Source organism: Saccostrea cucullata, unplaced genomic scaffold, assembly GCF_032062105.1.
Source record: "Saccostrea cucullata isolate Sc308-1 unplaced genomic scaffold, CSIRO_AGI_Scuc_v1 ctg3731, whole genome shotgun sequence".
Taxonomy (NCBI): domain Eukaryota; kingdom Metazoa; phylum Mollusca; class Bivalvia; order Ostreida; family Ostreidae; genus Saccostrea; species Saccostrea cuccullata.
In genome coordinates this window covers 19,678-35,583 of record NW_026932148.1, presented here as the reverse complement: position 1 = coordinate 35,583, position 15,906 = coordinate 19,678, and the positions used below count along the sequence as shown (strand labels likewise).

Here is a 15,906-nt window from a genome sequence, read left to right as displayed (position 1 = left end):
CCTTTGACCTTGATCTCTCTTTTCTTAAATTAAGTATTTAGCTCAAGTTTAAATAAGTTTAAATAAACCATTCAAAATATTTTATCAAACATACTATGCTGAAATAATTAAATGAGGGCTATTCAACTGCATCAAAAACTTTCGACTATGCATTTTCCTTTCACCTGGACCTCCCTTTTCTTTAATTTGCATATTACTTAGTTTTAAAGAAAGCATTTAAAACGTTTTAAATTATTTTAAAGTCAGCATGCACTTACACATAACTTGGTGATAATTTATCATCTAAATCCACAGGCACTTGTTTCATACAGTGCACTAGTTTTCTACTTGATATTATAACACTTTAATGAAGTAGAAAACTAGCATTACTGTATGAAACAAGTGCCTGGGTCTATATCCAATTTTTTTTAGATTTCAATTTAAATAAACTGTTCAAGATACTCTTATCAAACTTCATACACTAAAACAAATTTTCACGTTGCATTACTATTAAATATACACTCGGCAGAGCATAATTGAATACTACATTAATGTATCATCAATATTCACAATTGCTTAATTTTTCATGGAAAATTCTTCATTTTCAAAATTAGTGAAATTAAAACATCACAATGTTTTCAACTTCTACAATATGACCACATACAACTGTAATCCCCACATTTGAGATTGTACCAAGGGGTCATGAATTTCAACAAAAAGTTGATTTGATTTCAACATATTTTATTGTAATTTATATTAATTACAAAGGGATTGATCACAGTTTCTGAAAACTTACACCTTCTCCCTACATGTATATAATTACACATTTAAATTGTCACAGTTATACATTAAGTTTTTAAAGTATACAATATTTGCAAAAGTTTACAAATCAATGTATTCTGTAGATATATATTTTGTACAAATGCAATGTTTCTAAAATCAAAGATACAGAATAGCATTGGTTTGGCTATGCAACTTTGATGGTAAATAAGAGCAACAAATAATGACAAATATCAAAATCATTTGAGTACATGTCGGAATAAACTGTGACCACAATACATATATAAGGCATTAAAATAATAAAGCAAAAACAAAAGTGCTTATAAAGTTGAAAATAAAGTGTTAACAAAGTTATAAGGATAACAAAAGTTACAAATGTGTGTCACTTAACAAAGCAAAATGCATAGGGGCAAAATTGTTGAATATAATTTTTAATTTATTGATACTCTTGATACAATTCAATATCTTTAACACTGTCATCAACTAAAGCTGCATCAATACATGTACCATTTTCATGTACATCAACACTAAATATTTTAGACTCTTTGGAATTCAGAGTATGATAAATATTATTCTTTTCATTCATATCATTATAAGCACTATCCTCTGGTTGTGTGTTACTTGGATTTAAAATAACAATATTTGCATTTGATGGGTTCAACTCTTCAGTTTCTATTACATCTTCTGATTGAACTCTTTCTTTTCTAAATGACACAAGTTTATCTTTTGACTTACATCTATTAGTTTTGTACTGATAAATATTTACAATCACACTTAAAATAAAAGAAACCAAAAACATTATACAGAAAATAGCCCAATAATTAACACTGTCTGTGTCATAAACTTTGTTATTTGTCTGGTGGATGGCAATATCATTCTTTAGTTCTTCGATTTCTCTCCTTAGAAAGTCATTCTCATTTGTCACATATACCAGTGACAAATTTCCACCATAAAAATCAAAACACTGAAACCAGAGGTAACTAAAAACTGAAATGTAGGTTCCATTGCATGGTGATAAATCAAACACTGTACAATTGGTATACTGCAATGGTTGGATTATCCACTTTTTTCCTTTGTTCATTTCAAGACAGTTTCCAAATATTGGTCTGCTACAAAAGCAACCCATCAAAGTTTCCTTTCCCCAGCTGTCTACAGCATAGTGGACTTGCAGATCATCCGGCACACACTTTATATCTTTAGTAAACTTTAAATATTCCTTATAGTTTCTAGGAATAACTCTGGTTGTTTTAAGGAAATATCCATCCCCAGGTGTGCATTTTGCATTGACATTAGGGAGTAGAAATGCCAAAGCAAGTAGCATGAAAATTTTCCGCATCATGTCTGAAATAAAATACAATAAGACAAATTTTAAAAAAAAATTATTATGTACAAGATGACAATCTGATGTACATTTGTATTACCGGTACTTGATTTCTCAGACCAGTCCAAGTTTCTTTCGACATTTGGCAACATCCTTAGCAAGAGCAACATGCAAGTTTGTTCCAAGCTAAATGGAGGAGGGCTTTAACCACAGGTACTTGTTTTGGAAATAATCTTTTTAACCCATGGTATAATAATAACACAAGGTATCTAACTCCGAATTACATTAGTGGAACTCAACAACAAAATGGTATGTGCGAATCTCAGGCAAAGAGCAAAGCTAAATAAAAAATGAGTTTAAAAATTCAATTCAAGATTTAAGATATTGAATAAATAAAATTTGATTACCTTGGTACTTCTCATCTTTTAGAAAAACACTACGACATTTTTCGATATAATTTTAGATACAGATTTTTAGCCAATCAAAATTGTCGTGCGGGATCAGCACAAATATACCGTTTTGTGGTTGAGTTCCATTTTCCACTCGGAATGCAGAGTTTTGACACTGTTTACGCAGATAAATGAAAACAAAGAATACATGCTGTATATGGTTGTGTAGATAAATTATCGTAGAAGACAATGTTGATAAAAGTTTGCCAGTGCATTTCACCTGAAAGTGTAAATGAGTGCATTTCCGAGGAGGGGGGTACTGAGTGTAATTGGGAGTTAGAAACCTTGTGTTATTATTTTACTATGGGTTAAAAAATTATTTCTAAAACACAGGGGCCGGTAACATATTGTATTTGATTTTACGTAATCACTATACATATACAAAAAGAGTCTTTTTGTACACATATAGTGATTACGTAAAATCAAATACAGCATGTTAACGGCCCCTGTGGTTTCAACACAAAGGGGCACCACCGGAAACCACAGGGGCCGGTAACATACTGTATTTGATTTTACGTAATCACTATATGTGTACAAAAAGAGAAAGGGAAACAATGTCAGCCCGAATTTACACAGGGTCGATCTCGGAAATATTTCGTATTTCATAGAAAAAACAATGTAGCCAGAAACTGCCATGGATCTGCTTGGGGCCTTGGTGCATCCCTCCCCCAAGCAGCCCTTCATAACCTAATGCTCCTTTAGGCTTTACATTATGGTCACAAGCACTCCCAATCTCAATTGTTAAAAAAATTTCCTCTACTATACTGTAAACATGACCGTTTATAATATAGTCAATGTATATTTTTTTTATAACATTAAGATGAGGAGTGCCTTATGATTATGGTGACAGAGTTGGGTACTAGGGGATTTACGAATTCCAGGGACCCTAGAATGGTCCCTGCAAATTCCTGATCTTAAATTGAAACCTAATAAAACTACAATTAAAACAATGTGAATTAAAAATTTTACTCAAAAACAATTTAAAATGACTTACACAGAGGATTTAGGATTAAGACACTCCAAATTAGGTTTTGCAACATTTAACATCAGAGACATATTTATATAAATCAAATATTTATTTAGGTGACTCATTAAAGCGACGGTAGTTTTTAAAGTTCAGATAGCAGGTACAAGTAGTATATTGAAGGGAAAGGGGTCCAAACTAACCCTTTTACAGTTGAAAATGTCACTAAATGTTGCCTCCCCCACCCACCCACCCTTCTACATGAAATAATTTTTCGACAAGTTGTTCTGACATTTTTTTCTATTTTTTTTTTATGTGATTGTCTCCAATTTTTTTTAGATAACTTCACAACTTGTTACATACCCCTACGTACCCTTTAACAATGAAACTTAGCTACGTGCCTTTATACTTGCATTATCACCGGTTCTTATGGGCATGAGTCTACAATACTTAAAACTTTAAAGGAGCAACTTTTCGAAAATTTTAATTCAGATTTAATAATATTCTGCCAGTGTCTCTGGTTCTACGTGTTTTTTTCCTAGTAATAGCTGCAAAAATACATCAAAGATATCCACTTCATGTAAATAATAATTGACGTACGGACTATTAATAATAAAATATAGATCATATTAACAATAGTTACCTCCAAAATCTGTGAAGAAAACCATAGACCAGGCCTAATGAGAAAACACACTAATAAGACCGGAAGTCTTTCTATGCGCTGCGCCACTCGGCACACCTCGAACCGATTCGTATGTAGTTCCGAGGTTTGGCGAGTGTGCGCTGCGCAGGAAGACAATTTGGCGCGAAAATAAGGAGGTCTATTTTACATACAAAAACAAGAGGCCCAGGAGCCACATCGCTCACCTGAGCAAATCGGCTAGGAAAAAGCACAAATCGGAAGGGGTGTGTGTTTTGAATTTAATACTACTTGAGAATGCCTTTATATTGATACAGCATACCCCTGGTATGACTTTGCTGTTCTGGATAAAAAGATTTTTTTACCACAAGGTACCTAACTCATTTTCAGGCACCCCCACTGCAAACTCAAATTATTTTTAAAATAGATCAATCGTTAACCTACTTTAACATGACATCATTCGCTTCAAAAGACTCAGAATGATTTTTGTTTGTTTAACGTCCCTCTTTTGAGACACCGGTACCTTCATTGCCGTTTGTGGGCTGCAAATTTAGATCTATATTCAGCACTTAAGACCATGGCGAGGGATATTTTTCTGGCTAGCACTTACTGCGAAACGGGGCCTCAATCTATAGGACCGATCTCCATGTCCCGCGGTGGGATTCGAACCCATGACGTAAGAATGGACTTCTTCAGGTCCATGACTCAAGAGCAAATCGCTGCGTCACATGGCGACTGGCATTGAATAAGTTAAAATGTCACAAAAATCTGTAAAGTTATATAGAAATTACGAAAGTTTATTGCAGTTTTTCACTATACATGTATTTTTCATGCTTTTTAGTCTATTGACTTCACTTTTTTCATTTTTCCCCCAGGTATTGTATCTTTTTTTGAATATTCACATAGTTCCCCAGATAGCAAGACTATGTTGGGCCAACATTGGCAAAAGGTTGTATGGTTGGCGTTGGGGGAACAACGTTGGGCCAACGTTGGACCAACGTCACCATGCCAACCTTCTCGACCATGACAGAATTCCTATGTTGGCCCAACGTTGGTCCAACGTTAGCAACTTCCATTCACTTAACTTCCCAAGGAAGGAGGGATGTTGATGTTGGCCCAACGTTGGCCCACTGTTTGTAATACACCCTTAAAGAAAGTGTCTTTTGAAGTTAGTAGTAGTATGTTGGCCCAACGTTGGTCCGATGTTTGTAATACACCCTTAAAGAAAGTGTCTTTTAAAGTTGGTAGTAGTATGTTGGCCCAACGTTGGCTTAATGTCGGTAATACACCCTAAAAGAAAGTGTCTTTTAAAGTTGGTAGTAGTATGTTGGCCCAACGTTGGCCCGATGTTTGTAATACACCCTTAAAGAAAGTGTCTTTTAAAGTAGGTAGTAGTATGTTGGCCCAACGTTGGCCCAGTGTTTGTATTACACCCTTAAAGAAAGCTTTTAAAGTTGGTAGTAGTATGTTGGCCCAACGTTGGCTTAATGTCGGTAATACACCCTAAAAGAAAGTGTCTTTTAAAGTTGGTAGTAGTATGTTGGCCCAACGTTGGCCCGACGTTTGTAATACACCCTTAAAGAAAGTGTCTTTTAAAGTAGGTAGTAGTATGTTGGCCCAACGTTGGCCCACTGTTTGTATTACACCCTTAAAGAAAGCTTTTAAAGTTGGTAGTAGTATGTTGGCCCAACGTTGGCCCAATGTCGGTAATACACCCTTAAAGAAAGTGTCTTATCAATTTGGTAGTAGATGATGCCCGATGTTAGCACCAGTGTTCTTTTGTTTAGGTGTTTCAAAGATGGGATATTTATATTGGGCCAACGCTTACTGCCAACTAAAGATGGTGTCAGTTTTAGCTGCTGAGCTGACATTCTATGTCCATGCTTTTAATTGGATGACTGTTTTTGTTTAGATCTGATATATTCAACATTCTAAATTTTAACTTAAGTGATCACAGCACCAAAGAGTGTTTTATTATATTTTTTGAATTGTGCACATGCATGATTAGTTATTTGAAATAAAACCCTTGAAACTATGAATTTTTTCATGAGCGTTGTATTCATGAGAATTTAGAGAAGACTGAATACGTTCTCAGGAACAGGATGTGAATGAAGCCTACATATACATAAATCAAAATGACACAGCTTTATAATTAAATTGAAACAAAAGTTAGGCGTTCGCTATCACGTGACCAAACTGTGGAGTGAGCTGTCGGATTCAATTGCTCACAGGTGGTGATAATGCAGGGCAAGCAAGAAGTGAAATTTAAATTTGTGGATTATACACTTGCTATATAGCTGTATTTAGAAGCGATGTAAGTATATTTATTCTTATTTATTCAGGTTAACTGTTAAAATTGATTCGGAATTCATTCTTGTCATGTTTTTGCACACAAGCACACTGTAAGTTAAGGTTAAATAACACCTTTAAAGTTGTTTATCTATCTAATTCTTAACTGTCTATTACAGACATGATTGTAACAAAGAAATTCAGTCAGAGACTGCAAGGAAAACAAATGTTGTGGCGGTAAATAACAATGAAATCGAAGACCATGCATAAAGAAGTGTATAAAGTAAGAGTCCGTATGACAAAGATCAAGATGAAGAAAACGGGAGGCGACGAAGGGACGGAAAAAGAGCGGGAATACAACAAAAGGACAGTAATAAAGGAAGTGAGCTCTGATTAAGAACTTTGAATTGATAATTTTTCATAATTAACCTCTATTGTCTATTTTAAAATTTATTTTGTAAATGATGATTGAATTGATGTATATAAAATATTATCACAGTGAATCATTAGTAATGTTTTCATTAAACATGTCCATGTATGCATTTTGAATGCAGATTGAGTTGTGTATTAATTATTTTAAACAGTCATAAAATAGGTTTATGTAAAGAATCACTTAACCAATTGCAAATGTTTCTATGTAATAACTTCGTTGGCCCAACAATTTGCCATCTGACGTTGTAAAAAAAAAAAGGGTTAACATTGGGCCAACCTAACCAACCAGTTGTTAAGGTTGGCTGTTAGTTGGAATACACTAAAAACTACGTTGGCCCAACAATATGCCATCTGACATTTCAACATAGGGCCAACGTTGGGCCAACCTAACCAAACAGTTGTTAAGGTTGGCTGTTAGTTGGCATACACTAATAACTACGTTGGCCCAACAATATGCCATCTGACATTTCAACAAAGGGCCAACGTTGGGCCAACCTAACCAACCAGTTATTAAGGTTGGCTGTTAGTTGTCATACAATTATACCTACGTTGGCCCAACAATATGCCAACATGTTGGACCAACGTTGGGCCGATGAGCAAAATTACCGTGGGCCAACGTAAGGTTACCAACAGTGGGCCAACGTTGGAAAAAAAATTGGGCCAACGTTGGCCCAACTATGTCTTGCTATCTGGGTCATAGGTTCCCAATGGGCATTTCCCCTAAATATAAACCCCAAAATGTACTGAGACGACAGCCACGTAGCATTTTTGAAAGGGGGGTCAGCCATAGAAAAAAAATTGACTTACCTGAAAAGGTTAACAAGCCAAAACAAAAAAAAAAAAAAAAAAAAAAAAAAAAAAAAAAAAAAAAAAAAAGAGGCCCACGGGCCTTATAGGTCACCCGAGGATCATGTAACAACTTTTGACAATTGAATTTATTTCGTGTTTTAAACCAGAGGCCATGAAATTCATAATTTTGAAAGAGGCAGTATTGCTTATCATAATTATACACTAAGCATGCTTACTCTAGTTACTTAATACCCAGAAGTAGATCAGATTAACAAAGAGAAAATGCACTTCCACTTTATAACCAGTTATGCACCTCACCCTAAAGGAACCACTAACCCTGGGGCCATTTATTTCAAAATTTTGGAAATTTTATCATTAATTTTATTTCATCATAAATGGTTGATTAATACCAACAAGAAGATTTCAAAGCATTAATTTATTTTCAGACTAAGTAACCCCCCCTACCCCTGACCCAGGGGGTATAAAATTCATTGTAATGCTAGATGCACCTTTTTTCATCATAAATATATATAAACTTAGATATTTGGCACCCTGGAGCAAAGGAAAAGATTTTCAAAGAATTAATGCATTTTAGAGGCCCACCCTAGCACTAGAACCCTGACCCAGGGGCCATGAATTTCACAATTTTGGTAGAGGACTAAATGCTGATTACAATCATGCCAACAGTTTGACTGCTTGGTGTCCAGGAGTAAAGAAGAAGATTTTTAAAGATTGCACTAATTTTAGTTGTTTTGGCCCCATCCCAAGGCCCAGGGACCATGAAATTCACAATTTTTGTTTCCCTTCACCCATAGATGCTAGATGCTGTATGCCAAAATTGGTTGAAATTGGTTCAGTGGTTTCAGAAAAGAAGCTGAATGAAAATGTTCAAATGTTAATGCATAATGAACGGCGACAGATGAAAACGGATAGCAATAGGTCACATGAGTTTACTAAGGTGACCTAAAAAAAACAAGAATTGCCCAAATTCGAAAATCCTATTTCGTGGTAGTGGGGGGTGGGGGTGGGGGGTAGAAGCCAACTTCTTTCGTTGCTGACTTTTTTCAATAACAATTTCTTTGCATTCCATACTGACTATATGTTTTCCTGATATCAACTTCTTGCAGTATACAGTGGGAGGACCAACCGGCCTAAATTCAATGAACATTTCCAATAGTTAAAGTAATGTTGGGGGAAAAAAGGAAAAAGTTGGGGGCCAGCCCCCCCCCCCCCCCCCCCCCCCCCCCCCCTCTGTTGCTACGTGCCTGAGACGAAATAGCAAATACAGTTATTTAAGTGAAATGGAAAATGCCATGGTTCGGAGTCCTCCAGAATGGGAGAGGATCGTAAATTTTGGCCGTGGTTTGCGACGACATTATCTTATGCAATGACCCTGCTAGTAAATGCGCAATACAACGTTTAATTTGTTGACACGGGTAGGTGCGTTCCAGAATTCACCATTGGTAACTTCTGTAAGGTAACATTGGTAACTTACTACTGTTACTGTTATTAGTAAGCTAATAATCTACTTTCACATTTAGATGTAGGTCACCTATTCAAATGAAACCAAGGTTAATGACCTTGTGACCTTGACTGTGACCTATATGCTAAAATTAGCTTTTCAAACGTTGTTGCAGTCAGGTGCATAGTGTTTCACAAACACATCTTGTTTTCATTATTAAGGGTGACGGGCTCGTCTGATAGTGGGTGCGTTCAGAGTATCTCCAGTGGCACCATCACCTCTTTGCCTGGCGACTAAGGGGAATAACTCCTAGGCAAAATATGTCATAGGAAAAGGGTCTTTTTGACATACGACTTATTCAAATGTCAAACTTGTCAAGTCTCAGGAACAGAGATTAATCTGTGATTTTTCACACAAATCAGGAGTTGTTGGTAAACCTAAAAGGTATCTGAGGAAAAGCCGACAATATTAAGAAGACATGCTTATGCAATTTATTTGGATATGCACCTCATTTTGTTTGGTGTGTGCTGTATCTGTGTACGTACTTGACAATTTGTTAATAAACCTATAATCATGCATTATAAAATTTGACCGATTTCATGTCATATCTCCATGAAATTATAACAAGAGGCCCATGGGCCACATTGCTCACCTGATAAGTGTTCACCATTCTGTTCTTTACCAGATTTCCCCCTTCTAATACATATTGTGACCCCACCCTACCCCACTGATCATAATTTAGACAATTTGAAATCTACACTACCCCAGGATGCTTCCATACAAGTTTCAGCTTTTCTGGCCTGGTGGTTCTTGAGAAGAAGATTTTCGAAAATTTTTCCTATATATTTCTATGTAAAACTTTGATTCCCCATTGAGATCCCGCTCTACCCCCGGGGGTCATGATTTTAACAATTTAGAATCTACACTACCCCAGGATGCTTCCACATAAGTTTCAGCTTTTCTGGCCCAGTGGTTCTTCTTCAGATTTTTCCTATATATTTCTATGTAAAACTTTTAATTCCAAATTGTGGCTCCGCCCTATCCAAGGGGGTCATGATTTGAACAATTTAGAATACACACTACCCCAGGGTGCTTCTACATAAGTTTTAGCTTTTCTGGCCCAGTGGTTCTTAAGAAAAAGATTTTCAAAGAATTTTCCTATATATTTCTATGTAAAACTTTGATTCCCCATTATGGCCTGCCCAACCCCTGGGGGTTATGATTTTAACAATTTAGAATCTACACTACCCCAGGATGCTTCCACATAAGTTTCAGCTTTTCTGGCCCAGTGGTTCTTGAGAAGAAGATTTTTTAATGACCCCACCCTATTTCTGTCTTTTCTTGATTATCTCCCCCTTGTGTTGGGACTTGGCCCTTCATTTTAACAATTTGAGTCTTCGGCTCAGGTGAGTTAAAAATGATATCTTATTTCTTAATTTAATCATGCCAACAATTTGGTGATTTTAGTCCCACCCCTGAGGCCCCAAGGGGGCAGGGACCATGAATATCACAATTGTTGTTGCCCTTCACCCATAGATGCTGTATGTGCCAAAATTAGATGAATTTGGGTAAGGTTCCAGAGAAGAAAAGAATTTGAAAATGTTTATTTTTTATGCATGACACACAACACATGGTGACAGATAAAAAATTAAAGTGGATAGAAATAGGTCACCTGAGTGACAAAAATCTGTATTCAAGGTTTTTGAATGACACTATTTATCCCTGAAAATTGAGCATTGAAAATGAAGTACATGTACTAAAAAGATAGTTTTGTAATGACTCAAGACTGCTGATTCCCACATTTTAAATCAAAGGAAAAAGAAGAAAGAAAGTATAACAAAGCTGTATGCCCTAAACTATTTAGTCTACCCATATATACATCTTATATAATTTCAAATTTTGTTCAGCATAAAATGCTTACATTTATCATTATGAATTATTTACATTGTCAATGTATATCTTTTTCTTTAACATCTATAAATCCTATCTATAAATCCTCTAGCAGATTTTAGAAGTATTAAGTTTCCAGTGAGGTCCCCACTTCACTGACATGTTCCCTGACCGTCCGGTCTAACACTCCATACACGTCCTTACAGCCTTTCACAGCCATGTCCACCACCTTACTCAAATTATCTTCATGAAGCCGACCATTCATCTCCAGAAAAACAATCTGTTCCGACTTCGGAAGAACAGCCACAATAATTTCTGGACTTCCTGAAGATTCTTCTAAATAATTAATGTCAACAATGGGACTGTCACCTAGGTAACTCGCTGAGCAAGCACAGACATAGTCTTTCATGGGGATTCCAGCATCAATTACAGCTAATGTTGCAGCATTCACACTGGCACAATAATTCCCTCCATCAGACTGTAGAACCTTAAAATAATGTATGATAGAAATATAAAAGTTGAGAGGAAAACTAGTAAGAGATTGTATCATAAAAAAATTATTACACTGGTTGATGAAAATCATAATGAATTCATAACATTTATTTAGGGAATCTTTTAAGTTTTGTATGTGTTATTGGTGTGTAAATCAAAGACAAAAACATGCATTCTTTATGCATATACTGTGAAATCACAAATTTTTGTGGGTTTATTTTTCATTGTTTTTGAGGTAAAGAGAGCCCACAAATTTATGACCACCATGAAATGTAAAATTTCACATGCATTACCACTAAACATTTTCAAACTATGAAACCAAATCCCCCTATTAAAACCAATATTTTTTCTTCAAACGTCGAAAATTTGACCCCACTAAAATTAACTATAATACATGTATATCATATTATTTACAAAATTACATTTAAATATTCAAAAGCATCAAAATACTTGTATACTCAATCTTTTTATTTCTCACTGCCCTATATCATTTTATTTTTATGAACATCTATGCAGCCTCATTGTGATATCACTTTAGAGTGAGTTTCAATATGTATACTTCTGTGCGTAAGTCTACACGAAAAGGGCATTCAAATCAATTTCTTAGTTGGTTATCTAGAAAAAAAACACAGGAAATGTAAATATTAATTGATAATTATAGTCCTTCATTGCAAAAGATCCATCTTTTAATATCCAAGAAAATCCTCTTGCCTCAACAAAGATATCAATTTGAGACCTGGGATGAAGACTGGTTAAGATAGCAGCATTGAATGTTTGCTGTAGATGCATTGTCATTTCTTGAGATTTTCGATCCCCTCTCGGTCGTCTTTTACGTTCACTGGTGCTGAAGGTTGCCATACTGAACTGACAGTTGACAAGTACTTTATCCTGCAGAAGTTTACTTCGACTTCCTCGAATCTGTGGAAAAGGTAGAAGAGGTCATTTGATTATTTTCTATTACAACTAAATTTATGGCTCTCTAGTTATTCAACAAAGTATTGAGGTATACTAGTGTCTACCGGTATATTAAATAATAAATATACAAAAATCTTGCCCACAGAAAAGTACAAAATATTGGGTTTTCTTGAAATACCTACTGTAAACATGGAAATTTTGACGATGTGCTAATTTTGACTATTTTGACGATTTTCCTTTTCTCGTCAAAATTTACACTCGTCAAACTTCACATCATATATATAGTGTCATAACAGACATTGACCATTGTACAACTTTACCGCTAAATTTTCTCGGCTCTCCCTTTTTAAAACTAGACCAAAGCTACTGTTAATTTCTATTTTAATTAGTTATGAAAACACAGTGATATATAATCGTATTTTTAAAAATCATTGAATCTAAACTAGTGTATCAAATACTGCATGCGTAATTTCGCGTAATTATCACGCTGTCTAACCTAATTTGTCACCTCTGGCAATTGACCGCTTATAGTGAAAACAAATTACAAGAGGTCAATTTATTTAATCAAATCTTGCACACTTAGATAGTTTGTACAATCTTACACACTGTAGATACTAGAAGTCTGTACAAAAATTGAATTTTAGTGATTCCGACGCTGCCTTTGTATCCCTGTCAATTCTAAGATTTATAACTCTTGACTAAATATTTCGTCAAAATTAACACTCGTCAATTTTAGTAAACAAAAAATCGTAAATTTTTCAACTCGTCAATATAACCACGTTTACAGTAATTGAAGACCCACCTGTAATTGAAGACCTAGATATGACCTATGGAAGACCTACAAAAATATGGGTTATAGACAGCAAAACTGATGTGATATTCTGATTAAGTAAGTCCTAAATATAGAATACAGAAAAAAGTGTTTTAAAAAAGTTTTAACATGTATTTTTTAAGCTAGGTAAAGGGAACCATTTCTTCACTCAGACGACCTACTACACAGGTCCAGCACAATACCCTGAGACAACAACTCAGGACTCGACTTTCCGTATTTATTTTTTTAATTTTTTAAGAATTTTTTTGAATTTTTATTACATAAAATACTTTGATCAAGGTATTTGTAATACCTTAATATCGCTTTATATAGCTTTATCAAGCTATATACCTTTATCAGGGTAATGTGCTGAACCTGCTACAAGAACGATATTAGTTATCCAGGTTCAATCAAGGGTCCATTTATGGAATAAAACCTGGAGTAAATCCCCGTACACCCTTGATTGGACCTGGATAACGAATTTATTTCCTTTGTACCCATAAAAATGCTTTGTAAACATCAGAGTGTTTCTCAATCTATCGATTAGATAACTACGTACTACAATGCATCGTGACGTCATGTTATTTGGTTTTTATCATAGGGAATGTATGCATTGTGACATCACGTCTTATTTACACCCGCCTCAAGTCGGGTGCACGGATATTTACAATGGAATTTGTAACCAATCAAAGCTCGTGTTACAAGCTAAATAGGAAATAATAACCCATATTTTTGTAGGTCTTCCATAGGTCTTCAATTACCTGCAGGTTTTCAATAAGGCAGGTCGTTCTTAATATATGTAAGGTTCCTACAACAAAATAAAGTAGACATTGAACAGTTGAAGACTTATTTTACTACTCTACCATATATTCAGATTTGGGTAGACTTTACTTTACCGGTCCCCAGATCCGCAAGATTCTCGCGCTCATTGGACTATGACGTAACAGCAATGTCTTTCAACTGAAATGGGTTAAATATGCACACTATTCGACGATTAGGCAGAGCTGTGGAAAACTTTTTCAGAAAGCCAGTCATTCCGACCGGCAAGAAAGCAAAAAATGCCGGTCCGAAACGATTTTTGCCGGTCCGAAATAGTAAGTTGCAAAATTAAAAAGAAAAGCATAACATTTATTTTCTTAATTACACTTAATGACTTTACTTAATAATAACATTCATTCTCATTTCCAAGTCCTCCTCCATTCTGGTTTTTTTTTTTTGCATTTATTATAATTCTAGATTTCGTCACTTTTGGGCAGGTGTCCATGACAATAGTTATACTGCATAGAAAATGTAATTTTTAAAAACATTAATGCCTTTGGGAATTATATTTTACCTCGAAAATGAGTCTAAGAAATTCTGTTCATCAATAATTAAGATACCCACATCATGAAATCGATGAAAAAAACTAAATCTGTGACAGTAGGGAACGACGGAAGTACTAGGTTTAACTGTGTTTGAATTTTTCTTTAGAATGTTTTACATACCCAGATATTAAGCCTGCCTTTATCTTTTTTTTAATGTTTTCTACCTAATTCTGTCCTATTTGTAAATTAAAAGGCCACGCGAGACAATGCTGGTTTCGCTTTCATTTTCTGTAGCCTCGATCTCGTGCAAAGAAAAAGTATTGCGCAATCGTATAGAAGGTACAATAATTAAGTTGGGAAGTGCGCCGATGATAGGCCTGAATTAAAATGTAAAAAACAAAAACCTTTAAAAAAGAAAAGGTCGGTCATTTGGACCGACATTGATAGCATTTTACCGGTCACAGGCATTTTTTGCCGGTCTTGCCGGCTCATGCCGGCAGTTTTCCACAGCTCTCTTAGGGTTAGTCTTGCACCCACCTGAGAGATCAGGGTTAGTTCTTGCACTAGTATTTGACTGATTAGGGTTAGTCTGAATAGTCTTGCATCCATTCGAGAGATTAGGGCTAGTTCTCACACATTATTCGACTGATTATGGTTAGTTTAGCATCTGCCTGGGAGATTTCGTCTAACGTCTTTGTCCTTGCATACCATCCGATGGATTAGGGTTAGTGACTCGTTCTTTTAGATAAGTTGAGAAATTCAGTTGTTTCTGTAATTTTTCCAAGATCATAATTTAGCTTCAAAGGCATTTTGTTCCTTTGTTTACATGGAAGAATGGCTAAGTCCGAAAGAAATGACACTAAGCATGCGCCGCACGCGCTTCGTTCAGAATTATTCTTTGACGATTTTTTCCATGAATAAACAATATTTATTAATTTTTTTCAGAGAACGAGGTTAAAAACGAAGTTTTAAACTAAAGTTTTAACCGTAGAATTCGAATTTCTGGGGACCGGTAAAGTCGTTCCTCAGATTCTGAAAATCACCTCATGAGGTCCGTAAACAGCAGCTAAGACCTTTGTATTTCCCTGTTCTACGTATGCTGAACCATCGGCTTGACTGAAAACCCCTAGCTTACATTGAATTTTACGTAATTCGTGCGCTCTTCTCCCATCTATTCGGAATCCTTGATCAGAGAGCAGCTCCAGGCCAGCCATGCTTGCAAACCGCAACGGGAAATCACTATATCTCGCTAAAATTAAAATGGTAGAAAATGGATAAGGATGGATATAAAGAATCCGACATATTTGTTAATTACCGGCCGCCAGGAGGCGGTCGGTTAGTTGATATAATAGCCTAGGTCACACAAGTCGTTTGACCCCCCACTCAAAC

General features: G+C 35.5%; 2 protein-coding genes across 2 annotated transcripts; both read right to left on the bottom strand.

Annotated features, from left to right (window-relative positions):
• Positions 1–446: 446 nt before the first annotated feature.
• On the bottom strand, positions 447–4,210 carry LOC134234516 (uncharacterized). Its single transcript, XM_062716598.1, has 2 exons — positions 4,137–4,210; positions 447–2,100 (listed from the first exon to the last, which is right to left on the bottom strand). The coding sequence occupies exons 1-2, from the start codon at positions 4,159–4,161 to the stop codon at positions 1,196–1,198; spliced, it is 930 nt and encodes a 309-aa protein (XP_062572582.1). The 5' UTR covers positions 4,162–4,210; the 3' UTR covers positions 447–1,195.
• A 6,483-nt stretch (positions 4,211–10,693) lies between these two features.
• LOC134234514 (exosome complex component RRP41-like) lies at positions 10,694–15,735 on the bottom strand. Its single transcript, XM_062716597.1, has 3 exons — positions 15,561–15,735; positions 12,199–12,405; positions 10,694–11,482 (listed from the first exon to the last, which is right to left on the bottom strand). Exons 1-3 carry the CDS (start codon positions 15,729–15,731, stop codon positions 11,123–11,125), a joined length of 738 nt encoding a protein of 245 aa, XP_062572581.1. The 5' UTR covers positions 15,732–15,735; the 3' UTR covers positions 10,694–11,122.
• Positions 15,736–15,906: the final 171 nt, after the last annotated feature.